The sequence below is a fragment of the Mercenaria mercenaria genome, chromosome 15 (assembly GCF_021730395.1).
Source record: "Mercenaria mercenaria strain notata chromosome 15, MADL_Memer_1, whole genome shotgun sequence".
Lineage (NCBI taxonomy): Eukaryota > Metazoa > Mollusca > Bivalvia > Venerida > Veneridae > Mercenaria > Mercenaria mercenaria.
The window spans coordinates 68,063,961-68,089,962 of record NC_069375.1 but is presented as its reverse complement, the minus strand read 5'-3'; the positions used below and the strand labels follow the sequence as shown (position 1 = coordinate 68,089,962).

Sequence of the window (26,002 nt, the reverse complement as noted above, 5' to 3'; positions counted from 1 at the left end):
AGAAGTCTGTTAGTTATCAAGAATCTGATCCAGATGGAGATTATGAAAGTGGCAGAATACCAAACAGGGGTACGAATTTTCAAACATTCCTTAGTCGGTATAGAAGTCATATTCATAATTACGACTGTGAAATAAACAGCTAATGTATAACTCATTACTAATTCTATATCGCTTACAAGTTGTTTTCAAAATTTAATCTTATCACGTGTGGATTGGACGTTATATGATAAAACAAAATATCTCAATGAAAGCTAATTACAAAAACAACAACAAAGTGCCGTATAGTTAGACAAAACAGCAACATACAAACTCAGTAATTAACATCCCCTAAACGTGTCATTTAGCCTTTATGAAAAGTTTAAACTCAGTACTGTCATATTGTTCATTTTTTTATGTTATTATTATACAGTCCATTCAATGCACCTGTATGCTAGAATTCAGCTTCGACTAGTGTTGGAGTTTGGGTTGGGGTATGGCGGCTGGGCGCGAGAGTTGTTGCACATAATAATCGCCTCAAAGGATTAGACTCGATCAAACAGAGCCTATTACTTATTTGATTGGTTGTGTTCTTTGATTCGAAAGGACATTCTTATCTGATTATTTACAAACTGATTTTTGTTTCAAATGACAATAACACATGTTTTCTCTAAGATATATTCTAGATATCATTTGTTATTCAAAAGGGTCATGTTTTGTCTATTATTTAAAATTAGCTTGTATCCAGTTTACGTTATTGCCACCTGTTGTCAAAACTTATTTTGCAGGAAGTAAAAACGAAAGATCTTCATCAAATAATATATGTGAGACGGCATGCAGTTGTAGGCAAGAGGCGTGCGGTGAATTCAAATATTCAACAAGCATTTCAGCTACAGGTTTGGTCATCACCTGTTATGAATCAAGTACAAGAGTACCGGTACCAATTCCAGTACAAATCAGAGGTATGAATAATAAAATATTGATTTTACAATTTTGGCGGGAAATTTGGAGTGTAATGTTTGTAGTATTTCAATTTCCATGACTTTCAAAAGTCCAGTGAGTCTGATGTAAACATAATATTTGCACACGTAGTACAAGTTTATTTCATAAATTTCATTATAGAGCCATCAATCTTAATATCTGAGTTATTTTTGGATGTTCAGGTCCCAGTAAGAATCTATTATTATTGCTTATCCGTAGGGATCATTAATTCATTTACTGATACTGTGTAATAGAGTTCCACATAAAGGGATATTGCCCTTGTTGGTGTATTTTCACTCCTGGCTGTGTCTGTCAAATATTACAGCTGTGTTTCTTACTTCCAATATAAGATCAGTTTATATGTTTTTTCTTAATGTGTCAAGTAACAAAAGTTATGTTTTTAATATCAGTTATAACATAGAGCAATACGCTAAAAGTACATCCAGATTAAATAAATGCTGACTAACATTCTGAGGTAAAAAGTGTCATAGTAAGTCCACAATACATATGAGGCGCGCCATGAGAAAACAAAATAGTGGGTTTGCGACCAGCATGGATCCAGACCAGCCTGCGCATCTGGTCAGGATCCATGCTGTTCGCATTTAAATTGGAAATGGAGAAACTGTTAGCGAACAGCATGGATCCTGACCAGACAGCGCGGATGCACAGGCTGGTCTGGATCCGTGTTGGCCGCAAACCCACTATGTTGGTTTTCCCATGGCGTTGCTCATATTGTTTTCATCCGCTTATCCAGTTTGAAAACAATTGTACTATAATAGAAATGGGTCATTGGTCTATTGATCAAAACAGAAGATTTTTCTTGACAAAGTCCAAACAATACATAAGTGTGTTTATGCTTAGATGACCTCTGTAAATATAACAATACCTGGATAAAATTGAATAAATGGTAAGATTTAGATATATATGTTTACTACATACATATGACGATAGTACGTACGGTTTATTTTCTATTATATTGTTCTGAATGAATAAATTATTATGCCTTGTTGCTACTGATAACTGATATTTTTAACTTGATTTACAGCATGGATTAATTTGCGCATGTGTAATTTCAAAATTTTCAAAATGGCCCTTATATGGTGTGAAGTGTGAAGCGATCTCATTTCCTCTCATTAACAGCTTTAGGTAAACCGAGGCTGCTATCACTTTGCTTGTTTGTGTCATGTACTTCAAAAGGGTCTTCTTAAAGAATTGTTCAGCTCCATCACTTAAACTAGAAAATAAAATCTGTAAAAAGATCATTTGGAAGCAAAGAATGCAACCAAGAAGAAGAATAATAGTAGACTCGGTTTGATTGAGTCTGTTCATGAGAGGTCACCCAATGACAATAGCTATAATTGCTTTTCGTTATGACTAACAAGAACAGATTACGACAAAATGTCATATAATCATTATCTGCCTATCTGCCTAAATTCGAAATAATATTAAAGAAGCTAAGACATTTTCTTTTGTTTTGAACAATTACATTATATAAAGCAAATTAGAATAATTTTTAATATATGCAAGTTTAATAAGTATCATTGAATCGTCTAAGTATGTATTATTTACTTTAAGATACAGAAAGGAGGAAATCAATCTTTAAATGCAGATATACTTACGGAAACCATGTACGAACAAGGCATCATTCGATTCCTGCAGGAAACTTTGTCGACTGTAGAGATAGTCCAGTTACAAATTACATACATGTTATTCAAGAAAAAGCAAAATGGTCTCATAGTTTGTCAGATAAGATTTCCATATGGCACTGCGACAGGTTTCAGAGTTGGTTCAAAATATATCATGACTGCATATCATGTGGTGAAAATTATCGCCGAAGTAGGTAAATATTTCTAGTAATGGTGCGAACCACCGAGGATTAATATTTGTGATCTTAAAGTTACCTTTGCTTTTAGCTAAAGTAAAATACAAGTTAATAAGCTTTGTGTTGGGTTAGGCTTTGATAAAACTAATTTAAGTGTCTTGAAAATAGCACGAACATTACTGTGCTATGTGCCAATTCTTTTCTTTCTTTGAAAACACATGGGTACACTCAAAAATCATCTGGAAACATGATTACTGTCATCATAAGACTTTTTAACTTTCAATTCACTTCGCAATACGACAAAAATGATTTGATAATGAGTCGAGGAATTCACGATATACATAACAAGCTTTAAAGGGAGAAAAAAGGTTATGGTAACAACATTTAAATAAGATTTTGTTTTCTACCCCATTCCCTTTAGTTATTGCGGCGTTCATACCCTCGTGCATTTGTGCGTCTCGAGTTTGTGCCTGGTCTGTAACTTTGTCAAGCATGGATGGGTTTCAAAAAGGCTTGGCAAAAATAATCAGTACGAACTGATAATGTGTCACATGCAATTACCGTCAATTTGCCAATCTTGCATTCTGAATTATCTCTTTTAATGAATGTGCATCTGGATTTCGTGTCAGGTCTGTAACTTTGTTGTTATGAATGGATTTCGAAAACAATCTTTGTATCATGACATGACAGTATATCATGTGCAATAACCTTAAATCAACCCTTTAGCTCTAGGTTTTCTGAATATTAGTCCAGATTTCCTGCGAGGTCAGTATCTGTGTCATTCACGAATAGATTTCAAGCCATTTGGCTCTAATGGTCAACATAACATGATGATGTGTCATGTGCGGGAACCATAACTTTACCCTGCTTCCTTGCTTAGTTATCACCGTTTATTGTAAGCCCTTGTCCAGGGCATAACTGTACAACTACTAAGGGAATGTACGAAAATTACTTTTTATAGACTGAAGTGCAATGCTTACTTATCTCCCTTTTTATTTGAATATGATTCATAGTTGGAATGATTACTGATACAACAAATAAAGAACATATTTTGAACATTTTTAAAATACGACTATTAAATGACATTAAAGTGACTTATCGGGACAATAAATGGAAAATAATATACAGAAACTATTGGCACAGCCCTTGAAATCTGATGACTGAATGAACATTTTGTGTCTTCCTCCGGCGTGAAAAGCTTGAGGTAGCCTATGTAAATGCGACTTTAACTCAAGAAAAACATTACATTAGTTGTTTGAAAGTCTGACTAAATTTTGAATGTAAAACAGAACACGTTTATCTTGTACTTCGCCCAATTAAAGGGGTCCGGCACATGAGTGGATTAAGTTTAATGATTTATTTTTGAGTCCTAGAGTCATAATTATGAAAAAAATCATACTAATATAACTAGAGTTTTTACCCCGCAGAATGGGAAAATAGCTGATAATATTTTTTTCCCGGCCATGTAAAGAAAGTAGTTGAAAACATAGCTTCTGCGGGGTAATATCCCTTGTCTAGGGAGTAGTTATATTAGTATGAAATTTTTCATAATTATGGCTCAAGGACTCAAAGTAAGTCATTAAAGTTAATCCGCTCATGTGCCGGGCCCTTTGGCGCCCAATAATGCCTTTTTTTTTGTTTATAAAAAATGGAAGTTTTTGCAACCGAGGTGTTTTTACTCTTTTAAAATAATGAAAAAACATAAGTTATGTGTTAGACTAAGATCGCGTATTGCTCCCACAAGTTTTTGCACATCGTTGTTAAGTTCACAAACATATTATGTGTTTTACAAAACACGGAACCTAGTACTCTCCATTACGAGAGAACGTTAAATGTTCAACAAAAAATAAGGAAAAAAGTGAAGGCACAGTCGCACAATACGACAGGTCTTTATAAACTGGAATTTAAAGAGGGGATCTGACTTTATTGAGCCTGCTGAGAAAAGTGACTGTTTTAGTTTCTTTTTGAGAACAGTATAGACACTGTCACATATTTCATAGCTATTTTTTTTATAAAAATAAGTAAGTAACTACTAGTATTTCTACATATTTATGTGGAATTGATAATAAAATACATCTAGACATACGCTTCTCATTACCGTATTAAATGTATATATAGAAACCTATCATTTTCTAAATCTTATGATATTACATTGATGTAATAGTTTATTGAATGTCACTTAAAGCAATTTTACTGAACAGGTGTGTTTTTATTTTCTTGTATTTTCAGTGCCTTCGAGAGAGTTTAAGGGCCGCCATGGACAAATACATGTTATAGGCCTGGCACATCGCAATGTGTTTGGCTTGTTTGAATACTTTAAAGAGGACATCTTTGAACATAAACGGAAATATTTCTTCAAAAATGTTATTCACTTCAAAGACGAACACACTGATGTAGCTGTGTTAGAGCTCGCAGATAATGGAGATGGCCAATCTATGCCTCTACCATTCGAAATCTGTCGTGATCTAAATGTAACAAGCCAATTTACACTCATTGGCCACAATGGAGGTGCAATGAAATATAATGAGGTTGGCCTTGTAATTGATAGAGACGCTACAAAGACTTTGGATGATATTCGATGGGTAAAGAATCACAGTTTAGAACAGACCAATGAAAATTTTGAATTTCCTCCTTACAATATGCTGACAAATAAACAGAGAGTACTGTTTCATTGTAAATTTAGCAAGGGTGCATCAGGGTCGCCTGGTATCGTAATTCTGGAAAATGACCATGTTATAGTAGTTACAATGTTGTTATGTGGTTATCCAAATTGGTACTATGACGGTAGCGTTGATAGAAACCTCCGATCGCGTTGGCCAAAAGAGTACTGTATAGAACAGGGTGCAGACATGGCATCTGTTGCAAGAACAATGTATAATAAAAATCGAGTTCTATATCAGGATATATTTAATACGCATCTACCTGAACCTTTTTTTAACACATATACATAAAGTAGTATTTACTTTTTACAAATGGGCATTGGCTATGTTTTACATCTAGCACAACAGTATTTTCATCTCTACATTGTAAAACCTAGTCAAGGGATTTTTGTTTTCACGGACGATTTATTATTTGAAGGCTGAATGTTGATTTAAGTTGTTTTGTTTCCAATATCCATAATAAAGCAATATATACATATACCGACGATTTTATCGAGGAGGATCTCTTTCAATTTCTTCTTCATTTACCCCCTGTTTTTGTATCCGTATTATTGTATTAGAAGTGTTAGAAATATTATTGATAGGTCTATTAGATTTACTTAATAAATTATATAAAAGCAAACACAACATAATAGCAGACTCGGTTTGATTTGCTGTTTATTGAAGGGAGATAATGAAATGAGCAACACCACCCACACCCGCTAGCACATGCTTTTAAAAGCGGGATTTTATTATAGATACATTAAATAAAAACCATTATACCAAATACCCTGAAAATATCAAAGCACTGGGTAAAAGTACGGGGAAACATTTTACAGCCGCCACATGACGCCCGAAGACTGCTTTTGAGATAATATATATCAAAACATGACGTTCTCTAAACGGTAATGATAAAATCTTATTTTGATACCAATACTATGTAAGATATTTGTATCTCGTTGAAAAGAACTTCTAAAATAAATTGATACATAGTAACACATGTATCTTGTTAATATATATTATAATTACAACAAAATGATAATGACAGACGTTGTAAACATAAATAATGATCACTAAAGATAATCCTTAACACTTAGGAATGCGATAATCCCAATTTACAAGGACATAATGATCTTATGATAGAATAGCTTGATGTTGAAAGTAAAGCAATTTTAAATGCAGATGTAATCCAATGTCACATTAGCATGTTTCAGACGTTAAACGGTCAAGAACACGGGGTCAGTGTATAAATTTGGAGCAAGTTAATGGGTGCTTTATCAAATCTGATATTTTTAAATCATATGCTATGATCGACGTTTTTGTTTTATTGTCTTTGTGAATTTGGACATGCATGCGTTCTTCTTTAACATTAGATATTAAATTCGGTAATTAATATCAGCATGGTATTTTGAAATGAATTACGACAACAGAAAAAATGCAAATTTACACACAAATATATAATGAAGAGATACATGAGATTAAGAGAACTCTTACGTCCAATTCACAATAGTCAAAGATGGCATGTCAGCGGTGAATGTAGATATCACATATTTCCCATATTTCTATATTGTAGACATTTAAAACAAACCACATTTTGAACGAAATGTCTAAATGGTAGATTGAACAATAACATTACGAAAGGGTTAACGGCACTATTTAATATGTAAGATCTGCGCGCAAGAATTTCCGCTACGCTCATAATGCGGCTACTTCCGCTGAAATCTTGTTTCACGGTGAGCATAGCCACATAGTAAGGAACAAAACACAGCGCAGATATAACAGTTATCACAACAACCATTACAGTTATTTTGATTTCCATACGAGAGGCGTGTACACGGCTTAAGGTCCTTCGTAAAGTTCCATGGTTGTTCTTCAGTGTACCTATCAATTAGAAAATAAAACAATTTTTCAGTAAGTATGGAATATTGAAATCTATATATTGAAATACCAGTCAAGACCAAAGAAAGAAAAATAAATCATTTATTTTAATGACATAGGTTTCAAAAAATCATCAGAAGATCCCATTGTAAGCATAGAACGCAAAAAGCAAAATAACAGCAGACGACTTCGTTTGACTGTGTCCGACTTCTGAATCGGGGACTAGAAAATATGACTAGTAAAGTGTTTTCTACTGATATGCATAATGATGTAAGTAAAATAAAAATAATAGTTATTCAGTTCATATTGTAGTATCAGATAAACACATATTAATATCTTGAGGATAGATAATAGTAAATTGCATGTTGGTTTAGTTTTTAATTCTGTATTAGATACATGTATGTTAAAAAAGAACACGCCCGCTTCTTTGTTTCAAAATATAGTTATACAATACATGCCTGTCTTGACTGTTGACTTCTTTTCAAGTTCGACGATATCGTATTTATTTTCCTGCTTTTTCTTTACCGTGTCCCCAATGTTATCTCCATTGTTGTCAAAATCGATATGAACTTTGTCCGTACTAGATACACAAACACTACTTTCGCTCTGCAATCCGTTTACTTTAAACGAAACTGAAGGTCCGTGTATTTTCAGCTTTTGTTTTGTATGAAAGATCTTCCGTATGAGGAATACATTTAAAGTGACGAATAACACCATGGTTATTCCATGAATACAAATATCTATCACGTGGAAGATAGTTATCGCGAGCGCAAATTCCTTTTCTTTAGACCGTGTACAGTAGTAGCCCGTTATTGCAGAGTTACTTTCAGCAGTTATGTTGAATTTAAATATATCAGCGGTTGCAATATTCCTTGATGCAATGAGAAAAGAGAAAGAAGTTAATCCCAAAATGATAAACCTTGCCACCTGATACGTAATTTGTTTCGAAAATGGATAACAGATCCGGCGATATCTGTCCGCTGCCATAGCAACCATGAAAAGTAAGGAGTTTCCAATCAACCAGTGCTTTAAAACAAGAAACAGCTTGCAAGTTATAACATCTTTACTTGATAGATAAAAGAAAAGTTGAAATATGTCATGTACAAGAACAAAGTTAGTTACCGCGTCATTTACTGACAGACAGGAAATGAAAATGTGTAAAACTGATTGTTGCGCTTTTCTGATATAGAAAATGGCGGCAAAAATATTTCCGGTAAGTCCACAAACCACTATCAATGTCATAACAACTATTGCTGGTGTGTATTCCACAATGTTGATATGATCTACTTTTTCAAGAGTTAATGTTTCCACGTCTTCCATCTCCTAGATATATTCCAGTCTTTAAAACTTCAGATGTTTTAACAGGCAGGAAAAAACGTAAAAAATGTACAATTATAATAGAAAAAATATAACTCCAAAGTCGTCCAAATTTTTATCTTAAATGTGTACGCAATATTCGTTTCTGGTGTTGTATAGAGTTACTTTTGATAATATTTTGAAATACATTCGGTTTATACATTATCAGTATTGTCATCTTTTGAGATAATGTTCTCCTTTGTGTATGGTCCAAAGATTTTATATCCTGTCAGTTTTGCCATTGTGCGAGTGTCTGATATTTTAAAGTTGCATCATTTTTACTCCTACTTTACTGTTTCAAAGGTTTTATAACTGTGTGCTAAGTTTTTATTTATTTTCTAATTGTTTTATATGCATATGAAATGTTGTAAGATATATTCTAGATATATTTAATATACGGTATAGCCAAAATATAGCAATAAGGGATAGGAGCATGGTTGATGATGAGAGTGTGGATGGAATGGTGAGGGAGGTGTGTGTGTTTGGGGGGGGGGGGGGGGGGGGGGAGGTTGGCGGTGGGGAATGGCAAAGTGGACTCAGAACTTAATATAAACCAATCTAACAGATCTACAGTCAAGCAAGTGTTCGTTTATAAGTCTATTGCAATGTAGATTGGTTTTTAAATAATTTCAGGAAACTTTTTACATGGTCCTCCCCTTTTTATTAGACAAGATTTATTTAAATGCAGCTTACATCAGTGCATACATGATAGTACACATAACCAACAAACAAACACAAACATACAACACACAGACAAAGTATACCATAAAGACAACTAGAACAAAACAAACAAATAGAGGAACACAGTCGAGCATCGCATTGGAAGGGTCATTGGCAAAACAAACAAATAGAATTATAATAAATTATGATCATCTTGTTTTGGCCAATTTCGGTTGGATAATAAATTAATTAAGAAAAATATACCAGATTTAGACATTAGAAGTCGAAGTGACACATTTTATAAAGCTGTCGGTTGGAAATGAGAAAATTAAAGGAAATTATATTGAAATCAAAATAAATACAGTACTCTTTACATGTTTTCACCAAAAAGAAATTATTGCAACTTTTTATAAAAGGCAATAATACATAGATATTTGATTACAAGATTGTTTCATGTGATAGGCCTTTTACTTCCTTATTTTAACGACTAAATGTACGCTAAAGATCGTCTTAAATGGGACTTACAGCAGTAACCAAAGAATATCTCTTACTACTGATGTTTACTACATCTGAAACATTTAAAACAAACTACACTTTGTACAAACTGTCTAAATGGAAGGTTGAAAACCACCATTATAAATGGGTTTATCGCACTATTTAGTATGTAAGACCTGCGCGCAAGTATTTCCGCCAAGGTCATTATATGGATACTTCCGCTAAAGTCTTGTTTCACAGTCAGCATAGCCACGTAATACGGTACAAAACATAGCGCAGAAATCACAGTTATTACTACGATCATGATGGTGATTTTTATTTCCGTCCGTGATGCATATATAAGGGTTATTGTCCTGCGGAAAGTTCCATTTTTGCTTTCCAATGTACCTGTCAATTGAAAAAGAAGCATATCGTTTTAAATACAGTATATTAAAGTGTTTTCTTCGATAACATTGGTTGAAATAAAATTTTTCTTTTAAATGTTTGTATCTTGAGGATGCGTAATAAAACGGTCAATCTGTTTAAATTATTATATCTGATAAACAAAAATATAGAAAAAGTGGAAACTTCACAGGTCGCACAACACGACAAAAACGAAAATGTTGCAGGCTCGGTTTAATTGAGCCTATTCATGGACGGTAGTGGAAATACATGCTACATGCTACAACCCTCTAGCCCCGGGTTGAGCAGAACTCAACATTTACACATGCTGAAAATACAAAAAGCAATTTAGAGACATCCAAACGGCGGTGAACATTGAACCTTCAATGATACATGGGTTGTGGCGTAAAATTCCATGAAAAGCGGCGTTTGGTCCCCAGATAAAGTAATGGGTTTGCCCCAAACGAGAAAACAAAGGGCAGAACTAAGCAACTGGAATTTAGAAAGGGGATCAGAGGTTATGGAGCCTGCATATCACAGGAACTGTCAAAAGACAAAAATAAAAAGCAGGCACCATATCTAAGGGATAATTATACAAAACCCAAGGCTATGAAAGCAGGAGTATTGGAACCACCCAGGCTGAAATGGTCATGCAAAGAAACTAAACAGTACCAATAACACGACATAAAAGTCGTGCTGAACGATCCGAGAAGCATACTTTATTAACATTATAATCATTGCCGATATTCATATATAAGATAAGAAAATGGAAATGAAATGCATACCAGTCTTGACTGTTGAATTGTTTTCCACTTTGGCATTTTCTCGCTCTTTTTCCTTTCCTTCTGCTGTGGGTTCAATGTTATCTCCATTGTTGTCAAACGTGTTACGATCGATATCCGTAGATCCACCAACACTACTTTCACTGCACAATTCATTCATTTTCAAAGAATCGGAAAGTCCGTATGTTTTCAACTTTTGTTTTGTATATACTATCTTTCGCACCAAAAGGATATTTAAAGTGACAAAAGAGCACATAATGATTCCATGAATACAGATATCTACCACTTGGAAAATAGTTCCGACTTGTGCAAATTCTTTTTCTTTTGACTGTGTACAGTAGTACCCCGTTATTGTAGAGTTACTTTCAGTAGTTATATTGAATTTAAATATGTGAATTGTTGCAATATTCCTCGATGCAATTAGAAATGAGAAAGAAGTTATTCCTAAAATAATAAAACTTGCCACCCTATATGTAATTTGTTTAGAAAATGGAAAACAGATTCGGCGATACCTGTCTGCTGCCATTGCAACCATGAAAAGTAAAGAGTTTCCAATCAACCAGTGCTTTAATACAAGGAATAGTTTGCAAGTTATTATATCTTCATTTGATAGATAAAAGAAAAGATGAACAATTTCTTGCACAAGAACTATGTTAGTTACTGCGTCATTTATTGATAAACAGGAAATAAAAATATGTAAAATAGATTCTTTCGCTTTTCGGATATAGAAAGTGGCGGCAAAAATATTCCCAGTAAGTCCAAAAATCACTATCAATATCATAACAACAATTGCAGGCGAGTATTCCTCTGCGTTCATTTGATCTACTTTCTCCAACGTTAGATTTTCCATATCGTCTTTGTCTAAGACACAAAATCTTAAAACATCAGATTTTTAAGGAAATTATATCTCCTTGGTCACCAAAATATGACGGTTTCCTAAACAATTGTATATATGACTCAATGTACAGGTAAAAATTTCATTTTTACAAGGTTTTATTATGTCTATTACCCTAATAAACATCCGGCATGATATTTTATCACGGTTTTGATATCTGTTGAGAAAGGTTTACCTTTTATCCTAGCTCAAAAGAATTTAGATTTTTAGTATACTTTTACACGAGAAATGTTATATCTTTAGTTACCAATACGTACGTAAGGGTTCCTCTAGACGGGATTAAGTTATTGCCCCCGCCTTTTTCGAAGAAAAAAGAGGGTCATGGAAAAGGCTCCGTCCCTTCGTCCTGACGTTCGTCTGTCACACTTCATGTCCTGTCCATAATTCCACCATCCATGCAGCGATTTTGAAATAGCCTGGCACAAATGTTCCCCAGCACGACACAACGTGTCACACACAAAACTCAGACCCATACCTCCAAGGTCAAAGTCACACTTAGAGGTCAAACGTTAACAGGTATGTTTCGTGCCCGGTTCATAACTCTGCCATTCATCAAAAGATTTTGAAATTACTTGGCACACATGTTCCCCATAATGAGACGTGTCATGCGCAAGATCCAGATCCCTAGCTTCAAGGTCAAAGGTAGAAAACAGGTTCTTTCTGGTTTCCGGTCAATAACTATGCCATTCATCAAGATTTATTTTTCTTAAAATCCTTACTTTATTAAGACAATGTGCCATGCACAAGACCCAGACCCCTAGCTCCAAGGTCAATGACTTTGGAGGTCACAAGTTAAGAGCATCATTTTTATTCTAAGTCTATGGGAAGCCAATTAACTTCGCGCAGACTGGTCAGGATCCATGCTGTCCGCTAACAGTTTCTCTAATTACAATAGGCTTTGGAAGAGAACAGCATGGATCCTGACCAGACTGCGCGGATCCGCAGGCTGGTCTGTATCCATGTTGGTCGCAAATGCACTATGTTGGTTTTCTGATGGTGCGGCTAATTTCCCCGTACGTGGACTCGGTGTTGTTATATTTGTTAGTCCTTTAGTGTCATGGAGAACATACGCTTAAGCCAGTACTATCGGGCATGACATGTGTTGCAAATTTCATTACCTGTAATGAAAAGTGTGCGTGTAATTGATTGGATTGCGTTCTATGTTTCAAAAGGATCATTTTCAGATTTTATTAACAAGCTACCGACCATAAGCACTCATATTAAGTACTTCCCGTTGCTAGTTGCTTAATATTGTATCCTGTTGTCCAAGACTTTTTTGGGGGGCTGATGTGTTTGCTAAAGAGGTACAGGAGTATGCTCTAAGTGAAGTTTTCACAAGATGGATATGCGGTTATTCTTATGATTATTCTGACTCAAGGTTATTTTGATGCATAAACAAGTTTGTGTGCGGAGTAAGAAAAGGTCATTCAAAATGCATGATTGACAAATTTTAGAGGGAGTACACGCGGAGTCCGCCAAGTTCTTTACCCGCCTAAGCTTTATTTTACAATTTTTTGTATTATTCTGACTCAAGGTTATTTTGAAGCATAAACAAGTTTGCGTGCGGAGTAAGAAAAGGTCATTCAAAATGCATGATTGACAAATTTTAGAGGGAATACACGCGGAGTCCGCCAAGTTTTGGACCCGCCTAAGCTTTATTTTACAATGTTTTGTCTCATACAGAGATTAAATGAATACTGGAATTAACAAAGCTTAAGATATTTAATCAAATGCAGTTTTGATATCATCGCAAATGCATATGTCTTAAATATACAATGTAAAATAAATTATCAAAATTTGATAAAGATGCAATCACCATAATAGCAAATATTCTGAAGTATTCAAACACAATAAATCAATATAAGTTTCACACTGAATACTGTTCTCATGACGTCCAAAGAGAATTGTAATGGCATACAGACAAGTAAATGATAATATCTATAATGAATTTTCAATAAAAACTTAAAAACGAATAATCCAAAAGCAAATCGTTATAAGCTCTTTACGCAGAATGTTGTGAATTGTTATTCACAGCAATTTGGATACCAACTGTTCAATTTGAATGGAAGTTATCATCAATTTGCCAAATTTTTACATTTTAGACATTTAAAGCAAACTATTTGTCGCACAAACCGTCTAAATGGAAGGTTGAAGACCACCATTATGAAAGGGTTAACGGCACTATTTAATATGTAAGATCTGCGCGCAAGAATTTCCGCTACGCTCATAATGCGACTACTTCCGCTGAAATCTTGTTTTACGGTGAGCATAGCCACATAGTAAGGAACAAAACACAACGCAGATATAACAGTTATCACAACAACCATTACAGTTATTTTGATTTCCATCTGGGTGGAATGAATATGACTCAATGTCCGGCGGAACGTTCCACGGTTGCTTTCCAATGTGCCTGTAAACATGTAAAAGATGCAGTTAAAACAATAAATTGAGAACGTTTATATCCCAAATATAGGTTAAGTAGAAAAGTGCTTAGTATTTGGACTTTTTTTCTATTTTCACTCAATAAATGCTGTACAGTAATGCGTTTGTGATGTACTATTGCTGACGAAACAAGGTGGACCTAGAAGCAAATCTATACAATTTGCAATAGTCTGTATGTTTAGACTGTATTTCCCAAGATCTTAAACATCACTTACCATACATTGCAAGAGGAAAACGTAACGTTTCATTTAATGCATCCTAGCAAGTATAAGCATTTTGAAATAATTGTATATAAAATGTACAACAACTGTTTTATTAGCCATGAAATACGTACGTGACTTTATACGCAAATCAGATTTGTGTTCAAGTTTTGTTTTGTCGTCATTTTTCTTTTCCGTTGTATTCACTGCCTCAAAATCTGTGTTCTCACCGCTCTTGTCAAAGTCTATATGAACTATGTCTGTACTTGATCTTTCGACACTTGTTTCGTCGCGCAAGTCTTTCACTTGAAAAGAAACCAATGGCCCGTGTGTTTGCAATTTCTTCTGAGTCAGAACGATTTTTCGCATCAGTAGAATATTTAACGTGATGAAGGAACACATGATAATTCCATGAATGCAGATGTCGACTATATGAAAAATAGTTTTAGCCTGTGCAAAACCTTTCTCTTTAGACTGTGTGCAGTAGTAACCAGTTATTGTAAAATTTATGTCAGCTGTTATGTTGAATTTAAATATGTCACCGGTTGCAATATTACTTGATGCAATGAGGAAAGAGAAAAATGTAAGTCCTAAAATGATTAATCTTGCCACTGGGTATGTAACTTGTTTTGAAAACGGAAAGCACACCCGATGATATCTGTCTGCTGTAATGGCCACGAGAAATAGTAAAGAATTTCCCACCAACCAGTGCTTTAAAACAAGAAACAGTTTGCAAGTTATTATATCCTTCCCAGATAGGTAAAAGAAGAGTTGAACTATTTCCTGCACAAGAACTAAATTAGTTACCGCGTCGTTGACTGAGAGACAGGAAATGAAAATATGCAAGACAGATTGTTGCGCTTTGCGAATGTAGAAAATGGCGGCAAATATATTTCCGGTTAATCCAAAAACGACTATCAATGTCATAACAACAATCACAGGTGTATATTCTTCGGCGTTCATTTGATCCACTTCTTCAGACGTTAATCTCTGTTCATTCGCCATTCCTCAGCGCTAGATTGTTTAAAACTTCACTTGATTGAAAACAAGAAGACAAAATTGATATTTTGATCAGTACCCTTAGTATTTCAGCTAACAGTGTGCTTTCTTTACTAACACGTTTGTTTAGCTATCAAGGTTCGGTTTAAAATAGCATTCCCCTCACATAACAAGGTTACGGTTTTCGTTATTAATACAGCAAGACAACTAAAAAACAATCATTAAATCCAACTATAAAAATAGATTGCAGTTCAATTTTACGACTTTGTATATGTCTTTTATTCGTTAACACCCTTTTTCACAAACTAAACTTCCTCAAACTATTCTGTATCAAATCATCAAATGGTTCAAGATTTTTATCTTCTTTTTTTTGTGGCGGAAGGTGTTATTGTTAATGCACATATAACGTGTCGGTATCTAAACAATATATTATTTTACCATGTGAAAGCACGGGTATATAATAGAGATTTCATATTCATTAAAAGGAAACAAGTTAACGTGTTCTCCGAAGTGAGCGAATTTATAACAAAGCCATTGTTATTGTTTGGTGCTAATTTGTTCTCTTGTCGCCGCTCATTTCACGAAATCCCTGTTTATAAGTACAGTCCAGTCCCTGAGAGAATATCTGTCTGGACGAGCGGTCCAGAATAAGTTCTCTAGAAATGGTAAGTGGAACATATTTGGTGCGAGAAAAATTGATGGTGTCGCATAACGGTGCGGTTTGAGAAAATCCAAGATGGCTGCAAAAATGGCCGTCAACAAATTAAAGCTATTCAATGGGGCTCCTTCTAGTACCATGAATGATAAACTTTTGATTTTGTCATTAATAACTATCTTAAACACATATCTTCTTACAAAAATAACATTTAAAAAAATACTTTCAGTTTGAAATAATATACATATATATTCCTTCACAACTGTTTATGAGCTATTTTAATCGAGTTACGCTATCGATTAACGGAACATATTAGGTTCAACAAAATGGATGGAAATGCTGTTGCAAGCAACATTGTGCGATGGTCGCCAAAAGTTGCCAAAATAAAAGTTAAATAATAATATAAAAAATAAATAAAACGATATCCAGTTTAGTTGTATAATAATAACACAATTTTGTATGTATTTTTTGCAAAATGTGATACTAGTATTAACAATAGATGTATACTTACACATTATAGACATGATTTAAATAATGTTGTAAATATCATTTCAAAGAAGATACAGAGAAAATGATAATAACCCAAGACAAATTGATAAACTTTAAATAGTTACGGTTCGGACGTACATTTCAATTTTATTCTTTTAGATTTTTTTTTTATTTTGATTTTAGAAACATTTAATCAAAATAAATACTTATCAAACCAAAATGCTTTCACTAAGCAGTCAATATTTTAAGAAATGATTAGCTTTCTAAAGTTGGTGGGGGTAAATTGACATTACAATGAAAAATGTTATTTGTTTTTCAAAATTGAAATTATATTCACATTTTTTTTTTTTAATTGACTATTTCTGTCTTCAATTTTATACACATACTTGTTTTGTGTAGTAATATAGTAATTAAATGTTGATGATATTTTAACACTTTGACACACTAGGACGCAATCGGGACAAGTTTATGTCTAACTTTCAAAGAAGTTTTCTTTACTATTTCGAGAAATACGATGCTGTTCAGTAAGTCACTTAACCTGTCACTAACAGTTGTTTGAGATTTGATTCCCGGTTGATGTTGAGTAATCAAACTCTTTTCAAAATTATTATTTCCATCTTAATCCATAAAGTTGACATAAAGAGTTAATATCGAAGCATTTTAATGTGTTCTTTATCTGGAAGACAACGTGCCTAGATGTATGCGACAATGTACATACTTTTGTTCCGTTTGACTCGTTTAAATACCTTTAACTGCTTCTCCTCCGTTGAAATTTTGAAATTTTAATCTTCCAACATTCTAGCGGTACCATCTTAACACAAGGTGCAAAAACAATAAAAGGACTTGGTTTAAAATCTTACTAAAAGACCTCAGGTAGGAATTAATTATCACGCATTTTGTGTACTCACGCATTGAATGTACACTATTAAACCTTCGTTAAGCCTACTCCTAAAGTTTAGACAGTAAATTGTACACTTAATATGTGCGTAAATTCAATAGATGGTGTAATGTCTTAACACTTAGTTTCTGCTATTCCTGCTTTTGTTGGGAATGACCGCATATTTGAATGCTGAAAAAATATCGTACGTCATTTTTGTTCATATTTCTTACATATAACAACCTCTTCATAACATGTATGACTTACAGATATGGCAGAATATGTTCGACCATCATTGTATCCTTTGTTATTTGAAATGATAGACAATAGTTTTCACAAGGTTGCCACGGTGGCCGTTATCAGTTTGTATGAGTGTGTGTAAGGGCACATAAAAGCTATACGCTTATTATTCTTATTTGCGATCATTTTGCTTAGTTTACTACACACTTGGATATAGGTATGGCAATAAAAAAGTAATAAAGCTTGAACATTAAGAAATGAAACAAAAAAGAATGGCATTCTAAAATGGCTCGTATGTGATATATAATTTCACAACTCTGAGGTACAATACAATGAATATAGGAAATGCTACTGCAAAACTTTACAAAATATTTTTTCACTAACATTTATTATAATGTTGTTTAATGAAGTGTGAAAGTCTAGCTTTGATGATATTTTTCCCCTGTGGTATTGTTTAAGTTAAATTATGTCAGTTCATAGTACACATCTTTCGTCGAATTCGCTTTTTATCTTGTTTTCACTGCAGCAACAGAAAATATCCAACACGAGTAATAGGGTTAAATCTTTTCTTAAAATAAATATTGAGGTCCTCTACATTTGATTCCTGACCATGTTTATGCCCGAAACGAAACCAATGAGGGAGAGACCAGCTACTTTGGACTGAGTGCTTAACACGTGTACCCTGTCCGTTTCTATTCTAATTTTCATCTGTCGGTGGAACTGCACTAACAGTGTGAAATGTTGAATCCGTTGGTTGGTTAGCAACAGGGAATACATCAGCACACAAAGAAGCATTTTTATTTCTCATTTTCACATAAACAGATGCAAAGTTCACTCCTTGTTCAATTGTGTATTGCTCTGGCCAGCCGGCCTTTATATCTTCACATTCGCGATCATAGTACCAGTCAGGATAGCCATGCAGTAACATTGTTACAACAACAACTCGACCAGAAGAGGTAACCTGTACTCCAGGACTACCAGAAGCACCTTTATTTGAAGCACAATGAAATAACATTCTGTTGTGGTTAGCTAAAATATCATAAGGTCGGATCTCACATGGATGTCTGTCTGCGCATTTGCCTTTCTCCGCTAGAAATCTTCTACTCTCCTGGTTCAGAAAATTGATATCATCAAAAGTCTGCGGAGCATTTATGTCCACCATTTTGTACACCTTATCAAATTCTTTGGGCCTTCCATTTGAATGCGTTATCAAGTGGAAAGTCTTGTCCAACACTGGGATTCCAAAGTTGGTGAACTGCATGGGCAATCTTTTGTTTGGTTCGTTTTCAAGTTCCAACACAATAGTGTCAGTCTCCTCGTCTTCAAATGGAATATCTTCTACTCTTCGAATATGCTTGAAGTGGAATTTGTTTCTCTCAGGTCGTGGCTGGTTTTCGGTTAAGAAATTGAAATCCACGAATATATTATGATCACTTAAATGACAAAGGTGACCATCACCATCTGCAAAATATATAGGAAATGTTAATTATAAATCAGGACGAGGTAAAAGTAAAACAAATAAGTTTTAACATGCTTTATTCTAGAATTTTACAAAACTATAAAACTAATTATATGACTTTTGAAGAAAAGGACATACAACAAATGTAATTAATCCTGATTAAGCAAAATGCCCTAGAAATAAGATGTGAGTAAATAATATTATATTAATATGTTCTGATGATTTTAAATGACGCAGTGTAGATTTTAAGTATAAAATCAAGAAGCCATTACTACTTAAAACGTGTAATATATGCTTCCCATGGGAATCCATTCAAATCCCACCAACAGTGTGGGGTAAGTTATGCCGGTGTAATTTGTATTAAAAATTACATTTAAGAGGCTATTACCCCGCAAAAATAATCCAAAAGACATGCACAACAAGCATTTATACAAATCATTCACGTTAAGTTTCACTTAAATCTGGCTTAAAGATTCTGGAGATGAAGCATGGAGCAAAGAAAATGAAATAATCAATACATATTTGTGATAAAAATAAATTTATCATGTAAAAGACTTACTTTGGCTGGAGTCCTCTTGAACAGGTAGATATTCTGAAATATGAAACATTAAGTGTCATGATTTGTATTTTTATCAAAAATCTAATGTCAAATACTTAGAGTAAAATGAGAGACGATGTTATGACATAACAGGACGTGTTCTAAGTAATATGTATTGTTTCCAAATAACTCGGATGACTTACCGTTCATTTTCTCAAAATACCAACATATCAAAAATCTTAAACAATTTAATTAATACATATTTGAACGAAAAGGGTATTAATATTTAACTAATCACTAATCTTATTTTCCTTAAATATTTAAAAAGAAATTCTGAACTGAATATATTTTCAGTTAAGAAATGAAATACGCTGAAAACTCATTTTCCGAGTACATAACAAAGATATATTAAGTATAAAGAACAGTTTCAAACATAAGCATATCAAAAGATTTCTGAGAATGAATTTCAATATAAAAGTAAGCTTTGAAAATTTTTGAACACAATATACATTTTCGCCAAGTATGAATTTGAAAAAAGTAACAACATCAAGCGCAAGAAAGAATAGATAAAATGGCACTAAACATGAACATAAATTTGATTGGGATAACCGTATCCAAGTACGCATTCGCTCTAAACGAAAACCTACAGCTGTGTACTAGTAAACACATATATTGGCTGACAAGCCATCTAAAAAGTGTTTTACGACATGACATCAGAGAATAAAGTTCATCGTTTTATTTTCATTTTTTTTTTACTTATTAGCCCAGTAAAATGTGTTGAATATGAATAAAGCATAAAATATGGATCAGCCAATAACATAAGGTGTCATGTAACAATATGTTTTAAAACACATACCAACAGAGTTGTCAATGATCTTCTTCACAGAATGCAGTGCAGTCATGATATAGTTAGTGCCCACTCTGAAGCACGTGCAACTTCCGCGTGGAAAAACAATTTGTCCTATCCATTTGGAACAGTCACAGAGTACACTACTTGTAAATACTGACTGGACATTTTCTTGACCCCTTAGATCAACAAATTGCCCCTGAGTAGGTTTCTGGCCTCGAAACAAAGAAAACAGATTGCGTTCCTCAACCTTGGCAGTTTTTTCGGTGTACTCATATATGAATAGCTTACGCAACTTTTCTGCAAAAAGATAAAGAATATATAAATAATTTTTAATCTTAGAAGCAACAATGACAAACGTCTCTAACTTTAAATTATGCCAATAATGCTAAAATTCTCAGCTAATGCCATGCAGAATTCGTATTACACTTGCGTTTATAACACAAATGTAAATGAGGCCTTAAAAGGGGTAGTTTATTCCATTAATATCTCAGTAAGTCCGAGTAGTTTTCCGGACCTTTCATTGTAACAGTTATAATCTTTCTCTAAAAGCAAACATTTCCGATTATACATTCAAAATTAAAACATAATTCTAAGGCGTGATGGTGATCTGAAAAGTATATTTCAAGAATGTAAGAATCATTACAGTTACGTCTGATTATGTTTGAATGAAGTTTGCAACGTTACGCAAATAATAACGTATCTGGCGGACTGGCAATATTAAAAATATATTAAGAATTTTTAATATAATAAGCAACTTTAAAAAAAAAAATAAAGTACAAGACTGGTCTCAAAATCGGTAGTCTAACGCCCTGACCACTCGGGCATTCACGGTATAGTAGGTATATCTCTGTCTATTTTGGTTCCTATTTTTAATCGATGATTTAATGCCGTAGTAGTGTGAATAGGTTGATTTTTTCTGACTTTCATTGTTTTATCTGATTCTATCGGAATGTTATTACTGTATCGTCTGTAAATGAGCATCAATTGTCTGATGTTTACTTTCAAGGGCCTCAATTTCTGCGCATGCGCACTGTATCTGGAATTCCACTGCAGTTGACAATCTCTTGAGCAAAAATTACATCGAAGTAAGTTAAAACAACCGGGATATTCAAATATAATAACTAATTTCGGTAATGCTAGGTCTTCGCTGCTAGGTAAAGGCAACAAAGATCTAGATGATATGATATTGTTACATAGATCACGGCTTTACGACAGCACGATATGTAAAAGGTCCGGAAAACTACGTGGGTCCGGAAACTACTGGGAAAAGTCAACTTTTAATATAAAGAGATTAACCGCGTTCTACCGCTTTAAAAACTATCTCAGACGGTACATGGGAGGTAATTCAGCATTTACGTTTTTTCAATCAGTCGCCATACCTATCGTTTAGTGACTTTAGCTTTCGGACAATCAATATTTAAATATGTTTTCATACGTATCATATAGCCTATAAATACCTCACAGTATCACTGCGTTTCTGTTTGTTAGCAATATGTTAATAAAAAATCAGTTGCATTCTCTCTAAAACAAAATATATACGAAGTTACATAAACCATCGTTTGTTCGTGCTAGGGATGAACAGAAGGATATGTGATCTTTTTTATAAAATACTTTAACGGTTGGAATCTTGCATCCGTCCAAAAATATTTTGTTAAACACACTTGGTGTAAGTTAGTAATTAATTGTTATAATGATTGTTTTTTCGATTCGGCAGAAAATTTAAAAAAAAATCTACAAGAAGATCCTTTGGAAGCACGCAATGCAACCAAGCAAAATAATTGCAGACTCAGTTTGATTGAGTCTGTTCATGATTTATAAAACTGACCTGTTGTGCTTTAAAATATCATTGGAGAGATTCAAAAACATTTCGCTATATTTAAGGTGATGTGTATTTAAACATAATTACGAACGTTTATTTTCTGTTATTAATGAGATTTTTCAATGAATGGAAATTTTTAATAATCTAACTATTTCTGATCTCAAAATTCCATATTACTGTGCTATACCTATACATAAAAGAATGATACTGTCCAAGTTTTTTTTTATCACATATAGAACGAGTGAATGCATTTATTAGCGGATGGGGAGTTAATACCGGAGCATAATGTACATTTAATATATTACATGTTGGTCAAAATGCCTTGAAAAGTGTAGCAGAACAAAAATTTCAGCACGGACAGACGGATGGCTGGATGACAGACAGGTATACGAGCGAATAAGGTGGCAACTATATGTCCCCCTCCCTGAAAGTGTTCGGACCGCAAATGAAATGAATAAAGAAAAAAACACCTGGCTTCGGCTGTGTCATGTAGTTATTCTTGTAAATGTTGATATTCTTTGCAGCCTTGAACGATATCTTGCTGCTACCAATAGTTGTTTTATTTTTGATGTACGTGACACTGCCATCATTATTTCTCTTCTTTTGTCGAGTTTTCGTAGTTTTTCCATTATCTGAAAAGGCAAAACTTAGATATTCATCACTAAGTTATATTTATGGCGGAAACCGCTTTTGTGTTATCATCACGTAAAGACTGATCACTAGATTGTATGGCAGTGGATCAGTAGTGACACTCGGCAATTTCCGTGATTACGTATTCCCGATTGTTCGTACCTAAATACAGCTCAACACTCACACGGCGTTCCATAAAAAGCAGGAGAATGCAGAGAATACGTGAATTGCCGACTGTAATTACGAGTCCGCCTTCTTAAAGTTATACGTTGGTTATTAGACCCTCTGGATTTCAAAATTGAATTATCGATAGTGATGCATGATGTCACGTGAGTTATAATAACATGCTCACAAGTGTTAGACACTTCTATCATAAAGATATCGGTACAGTTATACTACAATGATACTTTGCAATTATTAGAAATTATTCGTGAACGGTACATTCCTGACATTCAATCAGATCTTATAGTTTTGCTAGACAAAATTCTTTAAAGAGAGTGGAATGATAAGAAATATAGTGTTGTCTCCTAGGTATCTATTTAAACATAATAGCTGCAACAGGTATGGTGTTCATTTGGTGAAAAAAATTGTTTCATATATCAAGTAATTGTTATCACTCCCAGAGAAAAGTGCACTTTGATTTTTTTATTAGACAATTTATGATATTTTAATAAAGAAAGCATTACTTTCTATACGGATTGCAGTATAATTTCACTTATTATTTTGAGTATAATTACAGCTTAACCTAGAAACACCGCATATATTTTACCTTCCTCAGACGAGCTAGATGAACTTGAAGAGCTCGATGACCAGCTGCTGTCACTACTGTATGATTTTCTTTTATGTTTCTGTTTTCTTCTTTTTCCTCTCGCTTTCTTATAATCTTTTTTGTCTCTGTTATCATCAACCTTAAATATTTGTCATTCAGAAATGTTGTATAAATAATATTACGTTGTATGGACCGTTTTTGTGCATTTGGGTTATTTCTTAATATTAAACTTTTAAGTTTTACAACACTAACGTTATCTTACCAGCCTACTATCAGTATGATTAACTCTTATCTGCCTGATAAGTGTAGTGCACATAGCAAAGACTTAACATATGAAAGATGTAGAAGAACAAGAAAATGACTTGGTTACATAATTGAATTGTTGAAAAATTTGAACCAACAATGGATATGCGCTTAAGATTTGCCTTCTGGCTCTATGTATATCATTGTCTATAATATTAGATTATTATTTTTTTTTGCATTCAAGTAAGATATAGTTAGATGCTTTTTGCTACTGACCTTCTCTTTGTCATTAATATTTGGTCTTATATAGTTGTTTTCTTTCATATTTTCATCATTGCCTTTGTTGTTCTCTTTTGTTCCACTTTCATTGGTGGCATAATTAATACTGGACTCTTCTTCCACCGGCTGACATGGCTTTTCAGGTCCTTTCCGTTTCTCAGCTCCACCTTCCGCTTGTTGCTTCGGATTTCTGTGTCCATTTCGTTTGTTATGATGGTTTTTATCTCCCTGGTCCCTTTTGTGTTTTTTCACGTCCTTTTTCTCATAGCGTTTAGTCTTCTTTTTGCATATTTTACTGCACGAAGTTCCCATTCTTCTCGTAATGTCAGAAAATAATGAATTGGCAAGTCAATAGCTTTGTTAGATATCAAAGAATGGCTTGGCTGGAGTGAGTTCTCCAAACAGTTCACACCCACATCTAAGGAAAGAGCTTCTTTTTTCTAAAATAAGCATACAATTCAAAGTTATAAAAAAGAAATCTGGCATATTCACTGTAGAGCTAGCTTCACTATTTAACATAAAGTACAATCCTCCTAAAAGATAGAAACAAACAACATAAAAAAATGAAAAGCAAAGCAATATTTTAACAGAAAGGAACAATGCAGAAATTGTGTATAATTAGTAAATTACTAAATAAAGGTACAAAAAAATCAAGACAACTGCAAGATTATTCTTTATAATAAATAAAACATTGTTTTACTTACCGAAACCTCAAGAGTATTTATACACAATATATAGATTAAAAAACTTACGCCCTGGTTTTTAATTTTTGTTTACCTTTCTACTTTCACTTTCGAGCTCAAAATGACGTAGCGCGATCACTTGATAGGGCACACTGTTACCTACAGAAACAGTTCATAGTCTAATAGCTAACACGTTATATAGACAAGTTTAGCATCATTTTCTACACTACATGTCTAATGTTCAGATGTGATACTGAAATTTAGGGAGGAGTGATTGGATATATTTCTTGCGCAATATTATTTTGATGATTTACTTAACAGTGTCTTATTATTTATTATAATGAATGGCATTGTACTTTTTATGCAAATAATATTTGTATGTAGAAATAATGACGTGACACACTTTATGAAGCTGGGTAGAGGTCATGGCCAATCGCGCTGGAATAATCAAAAATATCTTTAGATAAAGTATACTAATAAAAAGTGGTACGCTTATATTAATTATTTCTGTTTCTGCATTTCTTTAATCTTCTGTACCGCATTATGAACTAATACTGGGGTAAACAAATCATTGTACATGTAGATGAATGCATATACTTTCTTTAAAACATTCACCAGAGCAGAAAAATTAAAATAAGTAACGTTACCCACCTTTCAAATTTTGTTATCTACTTTCGTTTTTAAACATGTTAAATCGAAACAATAAAACAGTTTTGTTTATATATCTAGATATTCCTTTATAAGTTTTACTTAATCGACTAAATTCCTTTTTACAGAAATGTACAATTAACCGATATTATTTAGCAATAATATGAAACCAGATAAAATTGGCTTGTATACCTACTTGATATGTTTATTAATTGATTGGAATTCCGTGGGGTTTTCCCACTTGAATGATGACTAATCTATTATCTTAAGTTTACTTTACGGCTCAAACGATACAAATAAACTGCAAAGTAGCGATA

At 33.6% G+C, this 26,002-nt stretch overlaps 3 protein-coding genes across 5 annotated transcripts; 1 reads left to right on the top strand and 2 right to left on the bottom strand.

Annotated features, from left to right (window-relative positions):
- The first annotated feature begins 773 nt into the window (after positions 1-773).
- Positions 774-5,984, top strand: LOC123562744 (uncharacterized). The gene is made up of 3 exons (XM_053525532.1): positions 774-938; positions 2,533-2,797; positions 5,009-5,984. Exons 1-3 carry the CDS (start codon positions 891-893, stop codon positions 5,728-5,730), a joined length of 1,035 nt encoding a protein of 344 aa, XP_053381507.1. The 5' UTR covers positions 774-890; the 3' UTR covers positions 5,731-5,984.
- A 148-nt stretch (positions 5,985-6,132) lies between these two features.
- On the bottom strand, positions 6,133-9,098 carry LOC123557295 (uncharacterized). Its single transcript, XM_053525531.1, has 2 exons — positions 7,755-9,098; positions 6,133-7,299 (listed from the first exon to the last, which is right to left on the bottom strand). The coding sequence occupies exons 1-2, from the start codon at positions 8,614-8,616 to the stop codon at positions 6,962-6,964; spliced, it is 1,200 nt and encodes a 399-aa protein (XP_053381506.1). The 5' UTR covers positions 8,617-9,098; the 3' UTR covers positions 6,133-6,961.
- A 4,475-nt stretch (positions 9,099-13,573) lies between these two features.
- On the bottom strand, positions 13,574-26,002 carry LOC123557284 (uncharacterized). 3 transcript variants are annotated; one of them, XM_053525526.1, is made up of 9 exons: positions 25,882-25,925; positions 25,132-25,196; positions 24,352-24,794; positions 23,833-23,971; positions 22,904-23,065; positions 20,621-20,911; positions 19,786-19,818; positions 14,642-19,228; positions 13,574-14,275 (listed from the first exon to the last, which is right to left on the bottom strand). In XM_053525526.1, exons 3-8 carry the CDS (start codon positions 24,664-24,666, stop codon positions 18,465-18,467), a joined length of 1,704 nt encoding a protein of 567 aa, XP_053381501.1. In that variant the 5' UTR covers positions 24,667-24,794; positions 25,132-25,196; positions 25,882-25,925; the 3' UTR covers positions 13,574-14,275; positions 14,642-18,464. The 3 variants fall into 3 exon arrangements, with proteins under 3 accessions (XP_053381501.1, XP_053381500.1, XP_053381503.1); XM_053525525.1 differs by lacking the exon at positions 25,132-25,196 and having other exon boundaries at positions 25,882-26,002; XM_053525528.1 differs by lacking the exons at positions 25,132-25,196; positions 25,882-25,925 and adding an exon at positions 25,689-25,852.

What these genes read in the sequence shown, in the direction of transcription:
- LOC123562744 (XM_053525532.1), top strand. Translation starts at nt 891, where the DNA reads ATGAATCAAGTACAAGAGTACCGGTACCAATTCCAGTACAAATCAGAG. An exon ending in AATTCCAGTACAAATCAGAG is followed by an intron (nt 939 to 2,532) that starts GTATGAATAATA and finishes ATTTACTTTAAG; the next exon opens with ATACAGAAAGGAGGAAATCA. An exon ending in GAAAATTATCGCCGAAGTAG is followed by an intron (nt 2,798 to 5,008) that starts GTAAATATTTCT and finishes TTGTATTTTCAG; the next exon opens with TGCCTTCGAGAGAGTTTAAG.
- LOC123557295 (XM_053525531.1), bottom strand. Translation starts at nt 8,616, where the DNA reads ATGGAAGACGTGGAAACATTAACTCTTGAAAAAGTAGATCATATCAAC. An exon ending in GAAGTCAACAGTCAAGACAG is followed by an intron (nt 7,300 to 7,754) that starts GCATGTATTGTA and finishes TCTAATTGATAG; the next exon opens with GTACACTGAAGAACAACCAT.
- LOC123557284 (XM_053525525.1), bottom strand. Translation starts at nt 24,666, where the DNA reads ATGGGAACTTCGTGCAGTAAAATATGCAAAAAGAAGACTAAACGCTAT. An exon ending in ATATTAATGACAAAGAGAAG is followed by an intron (nt 23,972 to 24,351) that starts GTCAGTAGCAAA and finishes CAAATATTTAAG; the next exon opens with GTTGATGATAACAGAGACAA. An exon ending in GATCATTGACAACTCTGTTG is followed by an intron (nt 19,819 to 20,620) that starts GTATGTGTTTTA and finishes TTCATATTTCAG; the next exon opens with AATATCTACCTGTTCAAGAG.